This window comes from Uranotaenia lowii, chromosome 1 (assembly GCF_029784155.1).
Source record: "Uranotaenia lowii strain MFRU-FL chromosome 1, ASM2978415v1, whole genome shotgun sequence".
Taxonomy (NCBI): Eukaryota; Metazoa; Arthropoda; class Insecta; order Diptera; family Culicidae; genus Uranotaenia; species Uranotaenia lowii.
This window is the reverse complement of record NC_073691.1, coordinates 207,648,383-207,662,966: the sequence shown is the minus strand read 5'-3', so window position 1 is coordinate 207,662,966 and position 14,584 is coordinate 207,648,383. Positions and strand designations below refer to the sequence as shown.

The window sequence follows — 14,584 nt, the reverse complement described above, 5'->3', positions numbered from 1 at the left end:
TAACGAATCTATTCAAAAACTCATTCACGCTGTTGTTACTCAGCTAGATTCTAACCGATTGTTATAAAATTTAGTGTTTTAGATTTGTCCTAGCATTTCCAAAGAAAATCTAATTTTTTATGACAAAAAATGTCAAAGTTTTCTCATAAAATTAAAAAGTTAACTTTTTGTGACGTGAATTCACTCATTTGTGACTGTTTTTGTTCGTTTTTCAAAACAACCACATTGGATATAAACAAATTCTTTTTCTACTAAATGAAGTAGTGTTTTTTGGCTTCAAAACGTATTAAAAATTTGTCCCAAAACAAATTTATCAATATATTTTAATAAAGTATTTTGGAAAAGTTGTCAAAATCACCACTTTTTTCAACAACAAAAAAATTGATTTTCAAAATTATACAAAACATGTTAGAATTTTTTTTTCTCTTTTTTCCATTGGTTTCATGTGGTTTGAATAATCAAAATTATAGACAAGTTTGAAATTTTATGATTCGCGAACGAATAAAAATCACTTTTGAACGGTACAAGCGCGTGGAATGTGTCTGTAGATTAACTACCTACTAAACGCTTAAAAAAAATTACACTTTTTATGATCATGATCTCAAATTTTTTTAAAAAAATATATCCTTATGTGCAACGTATAGATTTAACTTTAATTTTCTTTTAGACTTCGTACTGGACAAAAAGCTAAATTAGAATGCGCATATTGAACAAATTATTGATAAAGCTACTAAACCCTTAGGGGCCTCTGTAAACAAACTTTTGGTAAAAAATGGGGCTTAAAACCAAGAATGATACATTGGATATACTCGGCCATTGTGAAATCAAGAATATCATATGCAGCTCTTGTGTGGTGGCCTAAAACCGAAGAAAATACTACAAAATATTTTTTGGAAAACTACATAGAACTGTTCTATTGTGCATAACAGGTGCTATGCGTAGTACACCTACAAAAGCTATGGAAGCGGTTCTTTGCATTCTTCCAATTCATCAATGCGTGCAGCTTGAAGCAAAGAAGCAAGCTCTGAAACTTGAAAACAATATATCATTTACAGGGAAAGCCAATAGTGGTCATTTAAAAATTCTCGACAAATTCAAAATCAATCCAATAATTTTTGGCAATCGAAATTGGGTTATGGCTCTACCCATTTTCAAACATTCTTTCAATGTTAAAGAACCTGATCGAATAACATGGAGCTCATGTGGTCCTGAGGTCCGATCAGGATCTTTATTATTTTATACAGATGGATCCAAAATGAACAATTAAGCTGGTTCAGGGGTAACAGGTCCCGGCGCATATGTATCGATATCGATGATGGGAAAGTGAGTGACAGTTTTCCAGGATGAAATCTACGCTATTCTCGAATGCACAAACCTGTGTTTTAAAAGAAAATACAAACATGCAAATTTTGCAATTTTTTCAGAGAGCCAAGCTGCACTTAAATCATTAAAATCACTTAAATGTACGTCAAAACTGGTATGGGAATGTATTGAGGCACTTGAAAAACTTGCACAAAACAATTCAGTTAAAGCTTAGTTCTTTTAGAAATGGGACACTTTCATTTGCTTATAGCTCGTTAACTAGTTATTGGATATCAAAAATTTTGACCGCATTTTGTTGCCTGTAAAAAGTACTATTGGACCAATTTTTTTCAAAATTTAAAATTTACGTGTTTTTGAGATATGTACGATGCAAGAGAAAAAGAAAAAAATAATTTTGCACAGTTTCCTTTAAAATTCGTCATTATCAAATTGATAGCTGACAAAACCGTTGATTATTCAAAGAATTACAGAGTTTTTGTGGTGGATAAGTATGAAAACACTGTCAATAATGTCCACAAAGTTCAAATCAAGCATTGGAGTGAAGCACATGATCGGCAACAACGGTTAAGGGTCATCAAGGAAGTCAAGTCTCATACCAGCATTTTTAATTTTCAATAAGCGAAAAACTAAGTGTAGATCGCTGAAATGTCCATAACAATTTTCTCCGATAAGCTGAAAGTGTTGCCTAGTGATGACTCATTGAAATCCAACCTCAAACAACCATTTTTCGATAGTTCCAAAGCTCTTAAGCTGTAAAACCTGTACCGAAATAAAAACGTTCAAAAAATGTGGTCAAAAATAATCAAATTTGTTCATTTCGAAACAACTGTATCCAATAATATGCTTCCAGTTTCTTTTAAAAGAGAAGTATTGGACCGAAAAGTATCAGAAATTGAAGAAGAAGGGTGAAGCCACCTAAAATATAGATTTTACGAAGTATAAGTTGGAAAACTGATCAATACCATGACTGAAAAAAAGTGTGCGCCGGCCAATGGGAGATACCAAGAATAAAGTAGAATTTTCTTTAACAAAAAACGGTAAATATTTTTTTTCAAATTTTTTAATGAAATATCATAACATTACCTTCATTTTCTTCGTAGAAAGTATTGCGTTCAAACGAATGGTTTTTGAGATACACGCATTCGTAATTGTCCCATTTCTAAAAGAACTAAGCTTTACTCTATATTGGGTGCCAGGGCACTGCGGCATTGAAGGCAACGAAAAAACTGACATGCTAGCTAGACAAGGCTCTTCAAATCCGTTCTAAGGTCCTGAACCTTTTTGCAGCGTGTCAAGTTGCTTTTTAAAAATGGAAATAAGTCATTTAGAAAAAAAATATGATTGAGAGAAACTGGAAAAACGTTGTAGGAGCAAGACAATCGAAGCGAATGATTATTCCAAATATTTACAAATCGAAAAAGATTCTAACATTAGCAAAAAAAGATTTGAAAACTTTCACAGGATTGGTTACAGGACACTGTGAATGTCAATATCATCTACAGCTAATGGGAAGAAGTCAATCTTACATTTGTCGTTTTTGTCAGGCTGAGAAGGAAACATCGGAGCACCTTCTATGTGAATGCCCTTGTCTTATATCAAAAAGAACTAATCTACTCGGTAAAGGAATATTAGATCCTTCTGATGTATTTTCTTTAGGTTCCAGTAAGGTTGTTAACTTCATTCGTGTTCTTCTAAATCAGGAAAATGGTGATCAACAAGAAAGTGACACTACTGTTATCAATCAGAGTGATCTATCTTGATAAGCTATAGCGAATAGGGGACAAATTACAAAAGATCTAACAACTGGTCGCAGTAGTAGGGCCCGACAAAAAAAACTAACCTTTTTGTCAAGAATTCCGTAGCTAATCTACAGCATTTTTTCCAAAGCATTTTTTTCGGATTTTTTTTCTTAGACTTTAAAAATGGAAAACTAAAGTGTAGTAGATAAATGATGTTTGAGAAATATACATTACTAAATTTCCAAAACTATAAATACTGTAAAAATCAGTTGGGAAACAGGAGAGATATATTGGTCTTAGTCAGTAAAATAAAATATTGGTATTAGTCAGGAATCAGGAGTGTCAAATTGACACTCAAGGTCTGATTAGGGAGTTTTTACCTGGGCCTTCAGGGTGCGTCAGAAAAAAAAGTAATGATGCAAAATAAAAGATTTCAAGAATTCATTGAGGGTCTTTTTTTTTTTTTTTTTTTTGAGATCAAAGGAAAGCCCGCGGGAGTGTAATTCCTTCTGAATTCCTGCTCCCGTAGGCACAAAACCTCCTCTCCATTTATTATTCTTATTTTTTTTTTCAATTCAAAGATTACAATTTTAAAGTTTACAATTTTTATCATTTCCACTGATATGTATTGAAAACACTATATTTTTTGGATTGTTGCTGGCGGCTGGTGGGTGGCGGGCGGTGATGTGGAGGCGGCTTGGCGGTGGTGGTGGCGGAAATGATAAGAAAAAAATGTCGTATGGACTTTAGTATGGCGTAAAGTTTGTTTTTGGTGGTGTTGCAACTTTGGTTGAGGAGCACGGTTGGGCATCCCCAGTGAGAATATTCTCTTTTGAGGGGATGCTTGGCATACTTCCTAACTACTGGACTGGTGTTTCATTCATAGCAAAGCCATTCGATTACGAACGTAGGCTTTTATAAGTTTTTTAAATTTGGTTAAGTTTTGTTCTGATTTTATATGTGCTGGCAGGGCATTGTAACGAGCAATCCCGAAGTTGGTAAAACTTCGTTTAGCTTTTTCTGTTTTTACTCGTCGAATCTGAAGATTTCCTTGACCTCTTGTTGGGTATCTGTGAGAATTTACCGGGAACTCCAAGTTTTTGTGTGCTCGAGGATTATCTAAAAAGTTTTTCATTTGGACTAATGTCTGAACTTCTCTCAGACCTTGAACGGGGAAAATTGATGCTGAAGCATTGTGATACAACTGATCAGTTGAGTACAGTCGCGGTTTCCGGTATACTATCTTCAAGCATCTATTTTGAAGTATCTGTATTTCTTTCATTTTCGTTTTAGATGCACTTCCCCATATGGAAACCATGGGTCTCCAAAAAAAATTTTCATTTCGATGCATCCGAATGAAGTAACAAGCCGCCAAATTTCCAGTAGTGTCATATTGACTCTCAAGAGTGGAAGAGTGTTGGAAAGTGTCAGCTATTAACGTTTTGGTGTAGGAAGTAGTATATTTCACAGGGTACGGATATATTTTTAAATTCACAGAGTATAACTACCAAGCTGGATGTTAGTTGTCATTTGTGGTTTGCCTATTTTGAAAGGTCTTAAAATATTGATGCTATTCATAATAACCAGTGTTCATAAACTGTCGGAAATACATTTTAGATAGATATAAAAGATAATCGATTAATAGGACGAGCCTTCGAAATAGCTTAAAAGCTAGGGAGAAATGCAGTTCCTAACCGCTACAAGCACTCTATAGATTAAAACATCGCAACAGATCTTTCAACTCCATCGATCAGCTGAGATTAAGTACCTACCCAACGGTGCTCTGAGTATCCAACCGGCTTAACTAATTGATAACAATGTGCCTCTCGAAGATAAACAGATCAATTATAGAGTGTTGAGATTAGATGGCAGATAATTATGAGCGCCATCAACGACTAACTAAACTATGAGCTCATTTTGCTCAATTGCCAAGCCGCGTTCTGCTCGCTCACACATTCGCTCTGCTCAAGTGTGCGGATAAGTAATCGTTTAAGCCGGCTTGTTTTGGCGTAGTTACTAAACTGTCTCACTCTCCGTGGAGCTCTAAGTAGGTACTAGTCAGCTGGAGGAACTACTACTTGAGTTGTAGTACTGCAACTATTTTTCACCCCCCTACGCCTCCTTACGCCTCCTTACTGTTGAATTTTATTGAGCGGCATGTTTGTTATCACTCGATTCGCGCGATGTTCGCAGTTTCGATTGGATGCTCAAGCGCGATAAAAGTATACCTACATAGGCAGTACAAATCTTTTGGATGGGTCTCTTATCAGTTTTGTCAAGCATTGACAGCATCTTCTCATCATCATATAGGGGTACCTCGAGCGTTCTTCAAGTGCGGCGGTGCAACGGTTCATAAAACTTATATTTTGTGCATCCTGTCAACCGAAAGGAGCTGCTCGTCCATTGAAGGAATAGGCTCTCTTATCAATGGCTTAGTCGCATCGCTTAATCCGTTGCACTAAGGTTGGTTTTGGAAAAGGGTACGCCACCAGGGATGTTAGCTGTGCGCAGAAAAATCGGCGAAACAAATATTACTTTGCGTCGAAAGTCATTAACCATCAGTCAATCGGAGCTCGTTGGAGCATAAAGGTGGCTTAAGTAGTTGCTCTACAACTGCGCCAAAGGACTTGCAACTGAACGCAAGTTGATTATCGTCGTCGTCGTCGTCGTTGTCTTCGGTTGTTGGCCGCGCTCTGTTGTTCGCAAAGTACAATAACGATCAACCAACTCAGGAGGGCGAAAAAATAAGACATCCTCAGCGAGCTTGGTTCCAAAGCAAAGTGTAGCGTGCAAAAAAAAAGTGGGAGGAGAAATTATGTGATTGAAATATTTAACGAAGCTATTGTGTGCGGTAATTTTGGAATAGCGCGTGCATCGCCAGAGGTTTTAGTGACCGTTTTCGGGGGAAGGAAGTGACTACTGGAGCACCATTTTTGGAGATCTGTAGAACGGTCAACGTTCTTCTGTGGCAAACGGAGGATTTACCGATGAATTTGATTTGGCTTCTCGTTAGTGGATAGGAAGCTCTGAGCAACGTTTTTCGAGACGATCACGATGGGGGTAAGTTATTTCCGGAATTCGTCGGTAAACTATTTCAAATGATGATAATCTGATGGAAATTTTAAGAAATGATTTAGAAGTGACTTGTTTCAATTGAGAAAGAAGTGAATTGTTACAAAAAATTACTAAACATTAAAAATATACTGGGAAAACATTCAGGCGGAAAATTTATGCGTCAGATATGAGCGTGTTCATTTTGATTCTGTGTACCAAGCTAAGCATGGTTATTAACAACCCTAGCCAATAGCTGTAAAAATGAATACTGAGGCGTTGTAAGTCAATATACGTAAACGGGTCAGTTCCGCGTAGACAGAGTTGTAAAGTTTTATGCAAGTCTTAAAATACTGACTTAATTGCCATTGTGGACCGAGTTTATCTCACAAAACTCGAACGTACCGGATGTCATAAAATACCATTGGCCATTGGTAAAGATGTAATTGAAAGATAGCCGGTCTGGAGATACGAACTCAACTCTACCGCAATGACCGGTTTTCCTAATGTGTCTTCAATAATTTTCATTCTTTTTTCCGAAATTTCAAGAATATACACAACAATTTGATTTGTTTTACAGTTTGCTTAGAATAACAATCAGCTTCGAGGCTTGTGAAGGAAAAATACAATAATATTTAGCTCTATAGCTCTTAGCCCCGACCAAAAAAAATTAAATTTACAGACTTGTTTCAATGGACGCTCAGTAACATTTTTCAATTTTTTAAAGAAGAATTCCTATTATTAAAATTTAGTAACTAATTGCTATGTCGGTAGAGTTTGTCAATAAAATACATATTACACTAACGGGAAGTACTGTCACTAATTGTTATTGATCAAGGCACTTTTGAGCATTTAAACCCAACACATTTTTGCAATACTCGATAACTAATCAAGCCAGCGGAATGAAATTTGGCATACGAGGGTATTTGGGCGAACAAAATGTTCCCAAGATGGTTTGAAGCGCTTTCCACCTTTTATTAGAGAAAAAATAAGGGGAAGGGGGCTCCCACACAATTTTTTTTCATGACTGATGATATCATCGAGAAAATTGATGTAAATTTGGAGGATATCTGGATACGGAAAAAGACTCTATGGTTGTTTGAGACCCCTCTCTGATTCCAGTGAACAAAAAGGAAGAGAAAAGGGGGCCACCACCGTTTTTTCTAAAGATGTCGAGATCAGTCGAAAAGCACCAAAGTATGGTATTGTAATTTGATACGATTAATGTATCTATGATTATTTGGGACCCTTCCCTTCTTCCATTGAGTGAAATAAGAAGAGGAGACGGGAGCCTCATGTAATTTATTGCATATCTATAGAATAAGTTATACAGAAGAAACCAACTTTAGTAGGGGAGGGTTTTTTGGGATGGAGAAGTGATTCTATGCTTATTCGGGAACCATCCAGTGGTGGGATGAATAGGGAAGAGGGGGCTCTCATACATTTTTTGCCTTACTTGATAACATCTTAAGCAAATGGGGGGCATCTTGAAAAGGGAGAGATGTGCATTCATATTTTTTTAACAACTCGAGAAATGATCGAGCAAATTTTGCATAGAAAGGATTGGAGTACGAGAAACGTTTTCTTGATAAAAAAGCAGGGCGATTCTATGTAGAATGACTTGGAAAGTGATGAAGCAAATGGAACCAAATTTGATTGGAAAACAAATTAAAGATAGGTTTTAAAAACAAATAGAAAATTTAAGAAAACAAGAAATAATCTTTTTTGTTGAATTTCTAGCAAATTTAAAAGGTGTAGCAAAGCACACCAGGTCAGCTAGTGTTAAAAATAAAATCGTTAAATTTATAAAAATTGTAAAAATAAAAAACAATTAGGGACGAACGAATTCAAAATTTAGAGTCTCTATTGAAATAAACAAAACAAACAAACAAAACTTAAGTTTTCCAAATGTTAAAAATGGTAAAGAAATTGTTAAAATTGTCAAAATTGTGAAAATTGTGAAAGGTTTCATAATTGTCAAATACAAAAAAAATATAAAGAATGTCTAAAATGTCAAAAATGTCAAAAATGTCAAAATTGTCAAAACTGTCAAAATTGTCAAAATTGTCAAAATTGTCAAAATTGTCAAAATTGTCAAAATTGTCAAAATTGTCAAAATTGTCAAAATTGTCAAAATTGTCAAAACTGTCAAAATTGTCAAAATTGTCAAAATTGTCAAAATTGTCAAAATTGTCAAAATTGTCAAAATTGTCAAAATTGTCAAAATTGTCAAAATTGTCAAATTGTCAAAATTGTCAAAATTGTCAAAATTGTCAAAATTGTCAAAATTGTCAAAATTGTCAAAATTGTCAAAATTGTCAAAATTGTCAAAATTGTCAAAATTGTCAAAATTGTCAAAATTGTCAAAATTGTCAAAATTGTCAAAATTGTCAAAATTGTCAAAATTGTCAAAATTTTCAAAATTTTCAAAATTGTCAAAATTGTCAAAATTGTCAAAATTGTCAAAATTGTCAAAATTGTCAAAATTGTCAAAATTGTCAAAATTGTCAAAATTGTCAAAACTGTCAAAATTGTCAAAATTGTCAAAATTGTCAAAATTGTCAAAATTGTCAAAATTGTCAAAATTGTCAAAATTGTCAAAATTGTCAAAATTGTCAAAATTGTCAAAATTGTCAAAATTGTCAAAATTGTCAAAATTGTCAAAATTGTCAAAATTGTCAAAATTGTCAAAATTGTCAAAATTGTCAAAATTGTCAAAATTGTCAAAATTGTCAAAATTGTCAAAATTGTCAAAATTGTCAAAATTGTCAAAATTGTCAAAATTGTCAAAATTGTCAAAATTGTCAAAATTGTCAAAATTGTCAAAATTGTCAAAATTGTCAAAATTGTCAAAATTGTCAAAATTGACAAAATTGTCAAAATTGTCAAAATTGTCAAAATTGACAAAATTGTCAAAACTGTCAAAATTGTCAAAATTGTCAAAATTGTCAAAATTGTCAAAATTGTCAAAATTGTCAAAATTGTCAAAATTGTCAAAATTGTCAAAATTGTCAAAATTGTCAAAATTGTCAAAATTGTCAAAATTGTCAAAATTGTCAAAATTGTCAAAATTGTCAAAATTGTCAAAATTGTCAAAATTGTCAAAATTGTCAAAATTGTCAAAATTGTCAAAATTGTCAAAATTGTCAAAATTGTCAAAATTGTCAAAATTGTCAAAATTGTCAAAATTGTCAAAATTGTCAAAATTGTCAAAATTGTCAAAATTGTCAAAATTGTCAAAATTGTCAAAATTGTCAAAATTGTCAAAATTGGCCAAATTAACAAAATTGTCAAAATTGTCAAAATTGTCAAAATTGTCAAAATTGTCAAAATTGTCAAAATTGTCAAAATTGTCAAAATTGTCAAAATTGTCAAAATTGTCAAAATTGTCAAAATTTTCAAAATTGTCAAAATTGTCAAAATTGTCAAAATTGTCAAAATTGTCAAAATTGTCAAATCTTTAAAATTGTCAAATTTATTTTAGGCTCTTTTTTTTATTTAAAAAAAATATTAAAAGTTCTTGTCCTATTTTTGTTTACAGATTTCGCAAGCCCTTTTACTGACGCTCCTGGCGGCCGCCCTTGGATCACCGTCATCCAATGCCCACCCCCAGGTGGTGGTGAAAAACGATGTTCTCAGCGAGGAGGAAATGCGCACCGTCCTCGAGAAGTACGATGCGGAAGTAAAGCCGGTCTGCAACCGGCAAGTCACTGCCAGTTGGAACGTCGCTATCGACACCGAAAACAAGGAGTACCAAGCACAACAGGTGGGTGGGTTGTCTTGCTTTTGCCTCGTTCTAGTATCTAGAAGATAGAACAATCAGGGTACGATTTATGGTTTTTTGGAGGATAGGTGACGGTTTATGATTTTTCTTTGATAGGATGGAAAAAGTTTGATTTGACGCGTCATTACTTATCCATTCTCGTTGAGAGCAAATGAATTGTAACAAACGATGTTACTTTTTTCAGCCAATTAATCATTTGTGATGAAGCTTATTGAGTTTTGTTTTTTTTTCTCTCAACAGAATGAAGCAACGTTGGCGTATGCCAAGTTCCGGACCCAATACTACGAGGAGTACTTCAAGGATGCCCTGGTAGAGAATTATCAGGATCCAAAAATTCGGAAGCAGTTGGCGCTGTTGAAGGATTTGGACACGGCCGCTTTACCGCCGCTAGTTTTGGAAGAATACAACGAGGTGATTCGAAACATGAATGAAGCTTACCAACTGGCCGAGGTGTGTCCGTTCGAGGATCCATACTGTGAAAAGTCGGACCAGAAATGGACGTTGGACCCAGAGATGGAAGAAGTTTTGGCCAGTTCGACCAATTACGAAGAGCTTACCTACGTTTGGCGACGCTGGCGAGAAGAGTCCGGTAAAAAGATGAGGGCAGATTACGGACATTACGTAGCGCTGGTTAATGATGCGGCCAACCTCAACGGATACAATGACTATGGCGAACAGTGGCGTTCGAATTACGATGACCCAGATTTGCGCGGAACTTTGGAGCGTCTGTGGAAGGAGGTGGAACCGTTGTACAACGAGCTGCACACCTACGTGAGGTACAAGTTGTTGGATATCTATGGTAAGTTTGGCACTTGTTTATTTACTGAAAAAGAATTTAAGTTTTGCATTTCTACCAACAGGTGATCACATGGATCACGATAACAAACTCATCCCGGCCCATATCCTTGGCAATATGTGGGCACAGTCTTGGGTGAATCTGTACGATCGCATTAAACCCTTCAAGAATGCCAGCCTGGTGGATGTGACGGCAAAGATGAAAGAGCTGGGCTACGATGCGAAGAAGATGTTTGAAATGTCGGATGAGTTCTATCAGAGTCTCGGATTGCCGAGCAGCGCCATGAGCTATGGGCCTAAAGCGGTCATCGAGAAGCTTCCGCAGAAAATGACCTGTCATGCGTCGGCCTGGGACTTTTGTGACGCCAAAGATTTCCGAATCAAAATGTGCACCAATGTCAATATGAATGATTTCGTGACTGTGCACCATGAAATGGGACACATCATGTACTACATTTTGTACAAGGATCAACCGGAACTGTTCCGATCTGGTGCAACACCGGCATTCCACGAGGCCGTTGGGGACACCATTGCTCTATCGGTGGCAACACCAAGGCATTTGGAGAAAATTGGATTGCTCGAAAACTACGAGGACAGTGAAGCCGACAACATCAACGCCTTATTTTCGATGGCCCTGGAACGAGTAGCGTTCCTTCCATTTGGTTACCTGATCGACCTGTGGCGTTGGGATGTGTTCAGTGGTCAAGTTCCGGAGTCCGATTGGAACCGACATTGGTGGAACTTGCGGGAAAAGTACCAAAAAGTCTACGCCCCGGTTCCTCGATCCGAGGAAGATTTTGATCCTGGATCTAAGTACCACGTTGCAGCTAGCTCACAGTACATCGCCTATTTCTTGGCCCATATTTTGGAGTTCCAGTTCTATCGATCGCTCTGTATCGAAGCTGGACAGTACGATCCCAACAACTCGACGGCTAATCCTCTTCACAAATGTGATTTTTATGGAAGCAAAGCAGCAGGTAACAAGATCAAAGAAGGGTTAGCTCTCGGATACAGTGAGGACTGGCCAGTAGCCCTCGAAAAGCTGACGGGAACTCGCGAAATCAGCGCCAAACCTTTACTGGAGTACTTCGCACCTCTTAATGATTTCCTCAAGGAAGAAAACAGAAAGCTGAAGAACGCCGAAATGGACTTGATCATCGAATCCTACAACGATGAGTACTCGATGGCCTGCAATCGACAGGTGCAGGCCCAGTACGCCACCCAGGTCGATGTCGGAAATGCAACTCTGCTGGAGGATCTGGCCATCGTCATGAACCAGAACACCCTGTTTGTGCGGGAAAACTACGAGAAATACTTCGCCGATGTGGACCCCTCGGAGTACGATAATCCGGAAACTCGACGGCAGCTAGAGTTCCTAAACTCGATCTCGATCAATCAACTGTCGGCCGAGGATTTTAATGCGGTAAGTACATTTTTTTGAATAATTACCTCATTATAAATTTTCCTCCTTCAGTTGAACAGTGCCCTCGGCAAGATGCAGACGATCTACAGCAGCACGTTGATTTGTCCGTTCGAGGATCAAGCGTGCAGGGAAGGCCGTCGGCTAAGCCTGGACCCGGACCTATATGGTATTATGGCCAAGTCGGAACACTACGATGAATTGAAGTACGTGTGGCGCGAATGGCGTGATCAAACCGGACGGAAGATGAAAAACGACTACGTTGAGTATGTTGAGTTGATGAACAAAGCTGCCGGAATCGCTGGATTTGAGGATATGGGGGAGTTGTGGAAGCAGGCCTTTGAGCAAGAGAATTTCGTGGGAGAAATGAAGAAACTGTGGGATCAGTTGAAACCTTTCTATGGAGAGTTGCATAAATATGTGAGAAGGAAGCTTCAAGGTATCTACGGTGATAAGCTGGACCCGAGCGATTCCAGGATTCCCGCCCATTTGCTGGGTAATATGTGGGCTCAATCGTGGATAAATTTGTACGATCGTGTGAAACCGTTTAAAGATGCCCTTGATCTCGATGTGACTAACGCTTTGGTTGCTAAAGGATACACGGCAAAAGATCTGTTTGACATTGCCAATGATTTCTATGTCGGCTTGGGACTTCCTAATAATAGCATGAGTTACGACGTCAGTCGCGGTGCGATGATCGAGAAACCGTCCGATCGTATTGTGACCTGTCACGCATCGGCGTGGGACTTTTGTGATCGGGAAGATTTCAGAATCAAGATGTGCACCCGAATGAACATGGAAGACTTTGTGACGATTCATCACGAAATGGGTCACATCAACTATTACATCCTGTACAAGGATCAACCGGTTACGTTGAGAGCCGGAGCTAATCCGGGTTTCCACGAGGCTGTTGGAGACACTATTGCTCTATCGGTTGCTACTCCGAAGCATTTCAAAAAGATTGGACTGTTGGACGATTACGTGGACAGTTACGAGAATGACATCAACGCCCTGTTCCAGAAGGCTTTGGATCGTGTCGCTTTTCTGCCCTTTGGTTTGCTGATCGACATGTGGCGATGGGAAGTTTTCTCTGGCAAAGTCGAGTTCCAGGATTGGAACAAACGTTGGTGGGAGCTTCGCGAAGAGTACCAGATGGTTTCGCCCCCGGTTGACCGTGATGAGAATGCGTTCGATCCTGGCTCCAAGTATCACATTCCATTTGACAGTCAATACATTTCGTGAGTTTAGAAAAGCTTAACATCTCTAGGTAAAATCCGTGCTAAATATTGTTCTATCCCAATTTCAGGTACTTCATTGCTCACATCTTGGATCTTCAGCTGCACAAAGCGCTTTGTCAGGCGGCTGGCGAGTACGATCCCAAGGATCCGTCCAAACCGCTGCACAAGTGTGACATCGATGGATCGAAGGCTGCAGGCGATCTGTTGAGAAAGGGACTCTCGACCGGACGTGCAGTTCATTGGTCCGAGGCGCTTCGAGAGATGACCGGTGATACTCAATTGAAGACCGATGCCTTGCTAGAGTACTACGCTCCGCTGTACAAATTCTTGAAGGAAGAAAACGACAAAGCCGAAAAGGGAAGTGCCACATCGGCGGGAGTTTCGGCTAGCGTTATTATTGCCATGGCTGCGGCAGAACTGTTGTTCGGAGTGCTGTGAGATAATTTTTTATCTTCCTCCCGTTTTCTACAAAGATTCATTCTAAATACAGTTTGAGTAAACTCAAATTGTCAAAGATCAAACCCACAACCCCGTCACATAAATAGTTAAGTCAGTAAAGTTAAATCGAGATTCAGTGCAGTGTTCATTGTTGATTTTTTGTTTTGTAAATAATGTATTGAGCTCAATTGAAGAAGTAGGTACAATAAAGCGATTGATTGAGATTGATAAACAACGGTCAGCTGAGTCGAGAGATGTTATTTTTCTTCCCTCCACCCCGGTTTTGTTTTTGCCGTTGGGCTAGGTTAGTGCCCCCGCGGTTTAACATTTCTCGCGCTCGCGTTCTTTTCCAGCGATTTTCATTCCGTCCGGCAGCGTGCTGTTCGTTTGCCGACCAAATTGAAAGAAATAGAAGCATGCATGGAATGATAGCAACAAACGTTCGGTTGGAAGCACGTGGCGGGTACTCATTCTCATTGGCAAGGGGCTTCTCGCTCTCTCCTGCAATAGCCGAAGATTCGAAGAGACCGAAGGATGCTCAGAGCGTTATGATGGCACATAGCGCGCGTTTTGGAAACAAACGGTAAACCAAAATTGAAGCGTTTGCTTTGTTGATTATGATTGACAGGTGCAAAGTCAGAAAGTTTAAAGCAATTAGGTTGATTGAAAAGTTTATTTACCAGTTTGATAGCCAGATTTGTAAGTATTGATAAGAAGTATTTATTCGTATTCCCTTTAAAATTTGAAAAAAAAAAAAACATTCTGAAAAAAAGTTTGATCAAGTGGGCATCCGGAT

General features: G+C 37.9%; 1 protein-coding gene across 1 annotated transcript; it reads left to right on the top strand.

The window, feature by feature from the left end:
- Positions 1 to 5,231: 5,231 nt before the first annotated feature.
- On the top strand, positions 5,232 to 14,034 carry LOC129739765 (angiotensin-converting enzyme-like). The gene is made up of 6 exons (XM_055731284.1): positions 5,232 to 6,122; positions 9,655 to 9,879; positions 10,138 to 10,696; positions 10,758 to 12,115; positions 12,167 to 13,350; positions 13,419 to 14,034. The coding sequence occupies exons 1-6, from the start codon at positions 6,117 to 6,119 to the stop codon at positions 13,786 to 13,788; spliced, it is 3,702 nt and encodes a 1,233-aa protein (XP_055587259.1). The 5' UTR covers positions 5,232 to 6,116; the 3' UTR covers positions 13,789 to 14,034.
- Positions 14,035 to 14,584: the final 550 nt, after the last annotated feature.